The following is an 11,929-nucleotide window of genomic DNA, read 5'->3' on the forward strand; positions in this document are numbered from 1 at the left end:
CATCCATCCACCCATCCATCCATCCATCCATCCATGCATCCATCCATCCATCCATCCATCCATCCATTAATCCATCCATCCATCCATTAATCCATCCATCCATTCATCCATCCATCCATTCTCGTCCGATTATCCAGGGCCGGGTCGCGGGGGCAGCATAATATGTCTTTTTTGGTAATTTTGTATCTTTTTTGGTAATTCTATGTCTGTTTGGTAATTTTGTGTCTTTTTAAAATAATTTTGTGTCTTTTTTTGGTAATAGTGTGTATTTTTTTTGGTAATTTTGTGTCTTTCTTAACAATATTGTGTCTTTTTTGGTAATTTTGTGTCTTTTTAAAATAATTTTGTGTCTTTTTTTGGTAATAGTGTGTATATTTTTTGGTCATTTTGTGTCTTTTTTAAAATATGTTTGTGTCTTTTTTGGTAATTCTGTGTCTTTTTTGGACATTTTGTGCCTTTTTTAAGTAATTTAGTTTTTTTTCTGTCATTTTGTGTCTTTTTTTTGGTCATTTTGATACTGTCTCCAGCCGCCCCCAGGTAATATGGTTTTAGATGGTGTATACTACTTCTATGTGGTATCTACTGTTGACCTACTATCCCCCCTTTAAGGGTTAGGGTTAGTTCCCCTAAAAAGACAAAAATAGAGATGGTTAAAGCTTATTTCCTCCAATATTTGACTGAACACTGAAGTAATTTGAAGTTCAAAGTCCTAGAAAACTAAAAAGTGTGGGATTGGGTGGGATCTTGGCCCTTTTAGGGGATTTTCAAGAGGCAACACATTAGCAGCCTATGACACATTTAATAATACAATAAGACACACTGCAAGCATGATGTCATACACTCCAGAATATGAGCTGAAAACCTGAGCAAGTATTTCCTCTCTCTTCTCAGAGAGGCAGAACATAATGGAGCTGTGAGGACCAACAGAAACGTGGCCCACGCTGCCCCCTGCAGGCTGTGGACGGTCACTACACCACATATAAACTATTCATGGCAATATACGGTTTTTCCTTTCAGCTGTCATTAATGATGCATTGCTTTCACTTTTTGTGGGGCATTTTGTGCCTTTATTAGATAGCTAACAGTAAAATATAACAGGGAATTAAGGGATAGAGATATATGCGGAATGGCAGCCAATAAAGACATGCACTGAGGACATGGTGGTTCATGGTCGGCCCTCGGGCACAAACTGTTCACACTTTTTATCCAGTTAGTCTGGATATTACATTTTTATTAGCTGACTGAAGCTGTTGCTGCTGGTTCCAAGATCATCAGGCAGTCTTAAGGTATTTTGTCCATTTTTGAATCCTTTTCATGTCTTTTCGTGTCTTTTTTAGTCATTTTGTGTCTTTTTTAGTTATTTTGTGTCTTTTTTGGTCATTTTGTATATTTTTTTAGTCATTTTGTCTTTTTTTTTAGTCATTTTGTGTCTTTTTTTGGTCATTTGTGTCTTTTTTGGTCATTTTGTATATTTTTTAAGTCATTTTGTGTCTCTTTTTTTAGTCATTTTGCATCTTTTTTTGTCATTTTGTGTCTTTTTTAGTCCTTTAGTCCAACATAAAATGTGATTTTGAATCTTTTTATAACTTTCAAAACACTATCATGCTCAATAAAGAATTTTAAATGTTGCAAATCTAACATATAAGAGGGTTCCATCCAGTTCTTTCATTTGATACTAGATATATTTGAGCTTGTCTCCAGTTTGAGGTAAATGTACAGTAGGGCTCCACGCTGCTTTGTTTTCTAGTCTGGATGTGATGAAGAAGTCATTCTTTGGAGCTTTTGGAGACTCCAGAGGGTTAAAGTTGAACCTCTGTCTCATTTGTGTTTTTCAGATATAATTCTATATGTAGGCCTCTTTATATCTTCATTAGACTGTTCATCAGGCACCATCACACCTGCCGGACCAGCAGGATGTTGTTTAAAACATCCGAAATTACACCTGACAGGTATTTTTACCTGACAACCAGGATGGAAACTGCCTACTAGATACACAATGCCAAGCCACTTTATTAGGTACACCTCTACAATGAAATGTAACCACAACATTGATCTTAATCAACTCATAATCTTGGTTTTCTCCAAACAAATGTACATTTAGTTGTTCCAGACATTAAAATTAACAAGAAACTGAAGAAAACAAGGCTGGTCTAATAATTGTTTACATGACTGCATCTGTTTATTGTGTTTTGTTTTTAAAATGTCTAATAAAAGGGTTGAAAGTGTTTTGATGATCCTGTATATGACACACCAGATTATGCTGAAAAACAGTATACTCCTAACTTAAAAACAAAATACTTAATAAGTATTATCTAAAACTTTATACGAACCTTGTACACAGTTCCCTAATAGTGTAAATGACAGAAAAATTGAGAACCATTGCTGCAAAAACACCCAAAATCCAACCATCAATCAATAATCAGCAGGAAGATTTCTACATTTTAGCTGCAGTGGATGTCAAAGCACCTAAAATATGACATTTGATTACAACTCATCCAGTTTTCTCCATAAATAGAAACAAAAATAGTTCATAACTCTCCTGTCATCAATCACCCATGCATGCCTAAGGAATTATATAATTAAAATACCATTTTAAACTCCTTTTAAGGCAACAATCAAAGAAATCAACGAGACCAAAAGCTCAGTTCAACTAACACAGAATTGTATTTTATTTAAAACTCTCGTCATAGAAGTGCACAGCACTGACTGGAATCCTCTGCGAACAGAAGAGCAACAATTTACTCTGCAAATAAATTGTGACATCTACAAGTAGATTTTTCTTATGTTTTATAAATGACACAAAAAAAAAACACAACAAAAGAAAAGTTGGAGGTACAGAACACCGACACAAACAAAGTGTTCTCTAATCTCAACTACAAACCAACATCAGTCCCTTTCTGTAACTGCCCTTCACAAAGGCTACGAGGTATTTCTTTACATTCATGTAATACTTCTGAGGTAATTTGGCTCAAATAAATACAAGACTTTTTTGGTCTGTAGCTAAATTATACAGTGACACCAGTGGTGCAAACTCTGCCTCTAACCACCTCTCAACAACATTCATACCCAAATATCTCAAACAAACAAAACAAAAAAACCTACTGCAGGCTCTCCACAGAAAACAACATATTGCACATTGTGTACACCTTGTGGGTCAAAGTGCTGGACTCATCTCATCTCATCTTCAAATTAAAAACTTTTTCTTTTTTCCTTTCAGGGTATTTCAAGAGAAACTGCTCACATCTCTTCCTGAAAACTGATCATCGGTCAAAGCACGGAGCAGCGCAGGTGTAGTGCATGCTGACTTGGTAAGCCCTGTTAGGAAGGCTGGACTTTGGATCTTGCACGGCGCCGGTGTTGGCGTTGGGAGGCTGCATGCTGGCGCTGGAGTGGCTGAGGTAGGCGGCGGGGGGCCGGTGGCCCGGCGGCTGGGCCTGCTGGGGGAACGGCACGCTGGGCCGGTGCAGGTACTGAGCCACGGAGGCCGACTGGCCTGAAGCATGAAACACCGTCTGGCCCTGCTGCTGCTGCTGCTGCTGCTGCTGCTGGCCCACCGGCTGGCACTTCTGCTTGTTGGCCTCTTTGACGTCACTGTCATGTGCTCTAGAAAAAGTAGGAACAAAGAGTTGCACTGCTGATGAGTGAAAAGGTTCTGTGCTGTGTTAGCCTGAATGTATAAGCTGCTGTCTGCCTGTTCTGTGAGGGATCCTATTGTCCTTGTGTAATGTGGCAGCTTGCATGGTGTGTAGTCGGTATCCATTCATCTTTAGCCACGTTTCCATTAGGTACTTTTCCCTCTATGGGTGTGGCTTGGCAGAGAGGATCCACCCAACTTCTCAGGCTCAGGTAGCGGCTCAGAGAGTACCTGCCTCGGGTTGGGACTTTCTGAGCCAGAGAATCACATCCGTGATTAATTTGCAGACTGGACTCTGAGGGGTTAACATCTCCTGCTCTGACTGCAGCTGGGAGAGACTGCTGCGGGAGGACTGGGCCGCTTGTGAGTGCTTTGGGACGGCGCCTGCTACTCGTTAAGAAGAGTAGGAACGAGTCTCCAAAAGTCTCCAATAACACCAGAAAAAGTTGCTAGATTTTGTCGCTAGTTGCTTTTTTAAAAAAAGAGTCTCTAGAAGTGTCTGAATAGTCGCTAAATAGTGAGACAAAGTCGCCTAGTTGGCTACGCTGCTTGCCGCGTCGGTCTGTTGTCACATTCGAACTCTGTTGGTTAGCCGCTACTAAAATGATCAAGGGGAACTAACTAGTGGGCGGAGCCAAAACACTCAGCCGCTTTCCAAAAACTACTGAGTGAAACACGTCTTTTATTGTAGGTTAGGGTACGAGCATGTATAGCAACATGTGAGCTACAGACGGATACGTACATGAGGAGTTTCTCGGCACACGGGACGATGTTCTCCCAGGTGTAGCCTGTGAGGCGCTGCAGGCGGGGGGGCCATGTGGGGGACAGGTGGAGGATGAGGCGGGAGGTCGCCACACAGGAAGCAGCGACCAGCGACGGGACGAAACACAGGAACACATGATCTGAGATAGGAAGAGAGAAAACAGTGATCCATCAACACATGCAGCAAAATAACTGAGCATAAAAAGTACATAATTGGTCAAAAATTATTGTGGCCTTAAATATGCATTCTCTCTAATGGCAGAGGGTTACATGGTATAGAAGTCTATGAGAAAATTACCCTACTTCTCACTTGATTTATTTCCTCAGTAAACATTTTCCTGGAGAGTTTATGGTCACAATCACTAGTTTCATGTCTTCTTCATTACAGCATAATGTTAATTTTGTAAGCTAAGGTCCCATCTAGAGTAAAAAAGACGATGAAGCAGGGTAATCTACATAAAGTCGTTACCATGGCGACCTGTCAATCAGGACAGAGGCGTAGCTTTGTGTATCCATGGCACTGTGGACATTTAAATACCTGGAAACTTGCTTTTGGGCATTGTTTGAGTTTTTGTCTTACAACTTTGACCCTTTCAAATCATGTTTTCAGTTCATGAAAGTTAATTATCATTTCGGTCACCTTAAACAACATTTATTTATTGATTTCTCCCTTGATGTTCCTCACCTTTTACTGAAAAATATCCATCTTGATGCCCCAACAACTTGGCAACTTCAATTTGTTATTCAACATAACCACATAAATCCAATCATGAAAGTGAAAAAACCCTTGCTAAACTCCTGCTAAGGCTAACTAGCAGAGCAGAGCGGTAGCTTTTGTTTTGACTCCATGGAATTAATCAGTTAAGATTACTTTGAATTAGTAAGAAAACATTGTAGTTGAAAAAGCCAAAAAATCTGTACAATGACACTGCATACGTTTACATTTTTCAGGTCCGAAACAGTTCATTGAGCATATTTGTGGTTTTTATTGTCATAAATACTATAAATATATTTCAGATTTTGGGCTCAATATGTTAATAAAGTGGATTAAAGTGAAAAAAATAATTGTCAGATCATGCTGAAGTTGTGCTAAGAAAATACCAAATACCAAACATGAGTATAGTAAATATTAGGTGGTATATCAGACTCCAGAGGACCCGGGGGAGGGGGTAATATTTTGAGAATTAAAGTGGCAAATCTACGAGAAAAAAATTTGCAGATTTATGAGATTTAAAGTGGTGAATCTGGGAGAAAAAATTAGCTTTTTCCCACTTTTGTCTCATAAATCTGCGACTTTTTTCGAGCAGATTTGCCACTTTAAATCTCTTAAATCTGCACATTTTTTTCTCGTAGATTTGCCGCTTTAATCTAATAAATTTGCAACTCTTATGAAATGCAACTTACCTTGCAGGGAAACCTCCAGGAAGTAGTCAGCGTACTTCTCCATGTAGAGCTTGGTCTTCTCCAGGCAGCTCATGGGCCAGCCGTCATGCAGGTCTGCCTCGTGGACGGCAGCAGACAGGTAGTACTCTATGAAGTGAGCCGCTGTGGGCAGATACAGGTTCCACTGGAAGGTCTCCAGCAGCAGCAGCTCCATGTGGAGCAGACCCTGCTTGGTCAGGACCAGGTTCATGGAGCTCATGCAGCCCAGACTGTTCAGAGCCTCCAGCTTGGGCACCCGGTCCTCCCGCTCCTCAAACTTACCTGCAGAGAGGAACAAACCATCACACCGTGCACAAAGAGACCAGGAGCATACAGGTGAAACCAGAAGTTTACATTCACTATATAAAAAGACACATATGCTGTTTTTCTCACTGTCTGACGTGAAATCAGACAATCACTTTTCCTGTTTTAGGCTTTAGCTAGGTTTAGCTTCAGGTCTGAGGTAGTGCAGAAAATAAATAAATACAATAAACAATAACAATTAGAACAATATTTTGAGGTTGTATGCTGTGTACAATATTAGGAAGCTTGATAAAAAAAATAACAACAATAACTTAACTTAAGTGTTCCTTGGCTAGGTATCAATACTTTTGACACCCTAGTGTCTACATAAGAGTGACACAAGCCTGTCAGAAACATGACATGACAAGTATCATGAGCATTAATGTTACTTCAGAGTGTCATTAATGTTCATGACACATCCCACATCTGGTCATGTCACTCTTATGACGACACCTTCAAAATAAAGTGTTACCATATCTTGCTTAAGTCACAAAGGCATGTTTAAAAAATTGCCTAAGTCACATTTTATTCTGACTTAGGCATAATAAATCTGCTTAAGTCACACACTTGACATAGGCCATTATCTTAAAGTCACATGATAAATCACATGATCTGATCAACTGAGGATGGAGGAGATTTTACCATAGGTGGCTATGAGGAGATGATTTAAAAAAAATTTAAAAAACAATTTTGAAAAAAGGACTAGGCGATTATTTAAACAGTGTGACTATACAGTTGAAACCAGAAGTTTACATACACTATATAAAAAGACACATATGCTTTTTTTCTCACTGTCTGACATGAAATCAGAGAATCACTTTTCCTGTTTTAGGTCCGTTAGGATTACCAAAATTATTTCTATTTGCTAAATGCCAGAATAATGAGAGAAGGATTTTTTTTGGACAATTATTTATTACTTTCTTCAAAGTCAGAAGTTTACATACACTAACATTATTATGCCTTGAAACAATCTGTGAAAGCCCAGATGATGCTGTCATGTCTTTGGAAGCTTCTGATTGGTTTATTGACAACATTAGAGTTAATGAGAGACACACCTGTGGATGTATTTTAAGGCTCACCTGAAACACACTGCTTCTTTGTGGAACATCATGGGAAAGTCAAAAGAAATCAGCCAAGATATCAGGAAGAGAATTGTGTGTATGTAAACTTCTGACTTTGTTAAAATAATCGCCTAAGTCCTTTTTTGTCAAAATTGTTTTTTTTTGCCTAAATCATCTCCTCATAGCCACCTATGGTAAAATCTCCTCCACCCTCAGTTGATCAGATCATGTGATTTTACCCCTTTAAGATAATGGTCTATGTCAACTGTGTGACTTAAGCGGATTTATTATGCCTAAGTCACAATAAAATGTGACTTAGGCAACACTTAAGTTAAGTTATTGTTATTTTTTTTATTTATTTTTTTTTAAATCAAGCTTGCCTAATATTGTGCACAGCATACAACCTCAAAATATTGTTCTAATTGTTATTGTTTATTGTATTTATTTTGTGCACTACCTCAGACCTGAAGCTTGTTATCATAGTTGCAGTTTCTTTTTGCACAACTGTTTTTATTTTATTATAAATATTTAACCTGTGGTTCTGTTCATTTTTTTACATGTTGCATTTTTCTTGTTAAAAAAAATATTTCTGTTAAATTTTGGGGTCTTTGTTTTTATCCTTGTGGTATCAAAAAATGGTGTCGATTATCGTATATTTATCGGTTCGAGTTGAACATTTTAGTATGGTGACAACCCTAGTAGACACCTTCAAAATAAAGTGTTACCATATCTTGATTAAGTCACAAAGGCATGTTCAAATTTCATTTATTTCTCTTAAGTTACATAATGTACACACAGTGTTATTACTATGCCAATAGCCATCCTTTGTTACATCCTTTTAGAGTGAAATGATCAATAAATGTCATATGTTACACTTTTGGTGATTTTTTTTGTGTTTCCTTCAAAACTTTTTTTTTTTTTTTTTTTTTAATATTTTATTTTCAGTTTTATACATGTAATGTGTACAAATATAAACATATAAACATACAATATACCAACAGTATAGAGACATAACAAAGCCCCCAAATCTAACAAAAAAAAAAAAGTCAGTGTTCAGGTCAATACAAACGATTACATGAAGCACTTGGTGTAAGAGATGTACCGATGTGGTCTAAATATGGCTGCCAAATTTTCAGAAAGGTGTTATATCGTTTTCTGAGACAATAGGTGATTTTTTTCCAGAGGGATACAACTATTGATCTCAACAGACCACCTATCAATAAGAAGAGGGGAGTCAGATTTCCATATTTCCTGCAAAACTTGAAAAAATGACTATTATTTTAACATTTTTTTTGGTGATTATTTTAACAGGGAGATGATATTTGTGTGTGTGAGGTCTTACTGGCCAGGAGCAGACAGGAGAGCGAGACCATGTGGAGCTGCTGCACCGTGACGTCGTAGCGGTCCATGAAGAGGTCCAGCAGGTAGACGGCCAGGTGTCTGGCTGCAGGACTCAGACGGAAACGGTTACTGACGATCGCTACCAGGTCCGCAAAGTACCGTCTCAGGCTGAGCTGAGGGGACTGGCCTTTATAGGAGGGCAGCTTCAGTTCCTGTTACACAAAATATTACATTAGATTCATCTGGTTTAACTCTGTTATAATACTAAATACTAAATAATAAATTCCCTTTGCAGGATCTTTTGAAGTTTTTAAATCCTCCTTAAAAACACACTTTTTCTCCCTGGCTTTTAATCACGTTTAAGTGGACATCTTGCAAAAACAAAATTTAATTTAAATTTTTTATTTATTTTATTATATTTTAAATGTATTTTATTCTATTGTTGCACTGTGTTTATGTATTTTAGCTTTTACCGTATTTCCTGCAACTGTGATATCTGTACAGCACTTTGGTCAACCCCGGTTGTTTTAAATGTCTATAAATAAAGTTTGACTTGACTTTGTGACCAGCAAATACACCCTATTAATCTGTTTATTTGATTATATTGATATTGTTGATTTAAACGGGTTAATAATTATATTTAGGTACTTTTTAGTTCAGTCTGCTTGAGTTGGGCAGTTTACAGGGCAGCTATGTTTACGTTCGAGGTCCTTAGAATCAGCATGTGTTGAACAATGTGTGTGTGTTCTTTAATACTATGTATACACAACATACTTGCAAATATGCACACACACTAGAGCTAGACTGGGCCAGTATAAGCTCATCACAGATATGCTGATATCAGCATGTTTTGGCTGGTAAGTAATAAGACACTGTGATGTAGAAATACCAATATGTGCTGGAAAATAATTCAGAAACTGTCTTCACTACTTAGTTTGGTCCCTCGAGGAGGAAAGACCAGTTTTAATATTTTTATTTTAACTGCAAAATATTTTCCTTCCTTTTAATATTACATACTCTGGGTACAATTCTTAAAAAATGCAAAAATAATCATTAAAGATTTTTTTTATATTATTATATGCATTTTATTTTAGAAATTAATATCTACTTAGTTTGGTCCACCAGGGAGCAAATGCAATTTTTTTGTATTTTTATTTGAAGTGCAAAATATTTTCCTTCATTTTACTAGTACATACTCTGGGTAAAATTCTTCAGAAATTAAGTAATAATAATTAAGGGATTTTTAAATATTATTATTATTATTATATGCATTTTATTTTAGAAATTAATATCTACTTAGTTTGGTCCACCAGGGAGCAAAGACAATTTTTAATATTTTTATTTTATGTGCAAAAAAGTTTCTTTCCTTTTACTCTTACATATTCTGGATACAATGAAGAAATTAAAAAAAATAATAATTAAGGGATTTTTTAATATTATAATATGCATTTACTTTTTTTGAGTTTGGTCCACCAGGGAACACATTTTTAATATTTTTATTTTATGTGCAAAATAGTTTCTTTCCTTTTACTCTTACATATTCTGGGTACAATTCTTAAGAAATTAAAAAATAAATGATTTGAAAAAATGTATTACTATATGCATTTAATTTAGAAATGAATATCTCCCAAAAAAAAAAAATATATATATATATGAATGAATTAATTGGTATCAGCCTTAAAAAAAGACAACACTTAAAAAAATATATAATAAATATATAATAAATATAAAATATAAATATAAGATATCCAATGCTAAGAACACATATTAATGAAGGGATGTCATCTATAAAAACAATAATTCATAAATAAAGCAGCATGAAACAAAAAAAACAAGATATGCACAATCATGATAGAATATTAAAGCATGTAAAAGTGATTCCCATGGAGGCTCTAATCTGTCTCTTTAGTCAGTAATGTGTGTGTCCCACTAACTTTGTACCGCAGTGACTGGTAGATGTCTGCAGCCAGCTGTCCCTGCCACCACTGATCCTCCAGCTCCATTGACCCGCAGCTGAGGAAACTCTGAAATGCAGAAACACGTGAAGGCATCCAGTCAGCTAAAACTCCACACTGAAGAAGATTTGCACGTGAAAAAAGCTTTGATGCACAGTGTGAAACAGCTGAGGTGTCATATAACAGCTATAACAGTTCATAGAACTGTCCCAGTTAGCGCATCAGAACTTTCCACCCTCATCAACCGCCTCTCCTTCATTCTCTCTTTTTATTTTTCCACCACTAGGAAATAAAAAACTGTTGGAAAAGTTAAAACTCACCCAAAGAGCACATGTAGTGAATATTACGGGCTGTTTTTAGTGAAGGAAACTTCCATTCAAACTAGCCACACATGCTCTCTCCCACTCATTGTTGTAGCCGGGGAGGCACGAGCTCAGCAAACACTACTGCTGCCTTCACGGACCGCCGGAAACGCCAACTTTAAGCCGAAAGTTCATCAACAACCTACGCAAATGAAGCCGCGAGAGCTAAAATGTGGGATTTAACGCGTATAAAACACTAAATGTATGTCAAAACAGATTTATATAATACATTCTTTAATGGAAGGCATTTGTTATTATGATTTGATTTTTTTTTTGTCTTCCGAAGGGGATTTTAAAGATGATTTCAGATTTTCCGATATGTCCTTGAATGCATCTACTGCTGCCTTCACTGACCGCCGGAAACGCCAACTTTAAGCTGAAAGTTCATCAACAACGTACGCAAATGAAACCGAGAGAGCTAAAATGTGGAATTTAACTGGTTGAAAACACTAAATGTATGTAAAAACAGATTTATATAATACATTCTTTAATGGAAGGCGTATGTTATTATGATTTGATTTTTTTTACTGTCTCCCGAAGGGGGTTTTAAAGATGATTTCAGATTTTCCGATTAGTCCTTGAATGCATCGCTGCGTTTCCATGACCTGTATTGCACACAGGACGCAGCCAATTAGAAGTAAGTATAGGAGCTGTCACCAGCCAATCAGCGGCCTGATGTGGCCAATAACCAATAAGATGAGAATTAGTCAGGATCCAGTTTTCCACAGCAAGAAACCAACAGCAGTGAAATAAAACTATAAAAAGTAAATTTACTCAAGTATTGTACTTAAGTACAACTGTTCAGGAACCTGTTCTTTACTTGAGTATTTGCATTTTATGTAACTTTATACTTCTTCTTCACTACATTTTCAGGCCAATATTGTACTTTTTACGCTGACAGCTTTAGTTGCTTTTCAGGTAAAATTTTAACATAAAAAACATCCAATCCACTTTATTTATACAGCACAATTTAAGCAAACACAAGGTTTCTAAAGTGCTGCACAAAAAGATAAACACAATAAATAGATAACACAATAAAAGCATAATAAAATGAAGAAGTAGACAATAGAACGATGAAATACAATATGC

At 36.7% G+C, this 11,929-nt stretch overlaps 1 protein-coding gene across 1 annotated transcript; it reads right to left on the reverse strand.

The window, feature by feature from the left end:
* Window positions 1–2,641: 2,641 nt before the first annotated feature.
* Window positions 2,642–10,911, reverse strand: ccnj (cyclin J). The gene is made up of 6 exons (XM_059358891.1): window positions 10,799–10,911; window positions 10,458–10,547; window positions 8,525–8,735; window positions 5,801–6,100; window positions 4,377–4,536; window positions 2,642–3,603 (listed from the first exon to the last, which is right to left on the reverse strand). Exons 2-6 carry the CDS (start codon window positions 10,524–10,526, stop codon window positions 3,261–3,263), a joined length of 1,083 nt encoding a protein of 360 aa, XP_059214874.1. The 5' UTR covers window positions 10,527–10,547; window positions 10,799–10,911; the 3' UTR covers window positions 2,642–3,260.
* Between the last annotated feature and the right edge of the window lie 1,018 nt (window positions 10,912–11,929).

This window comes from Centropristis striata, chromosome 20 (genome assembly GCF_030273125.1).
Source record: "Centropristis striata isolate RG_2023a ecotype Rhode Island chromosome 20, C.striata_1.0, whole genome shotgun sequence".
Lineage (NCBI taxonomy): Eukaryota > Metazoa > Chordata > Actinopteri > Perciformes > Serranidae > Centropristis > Centropristis striata.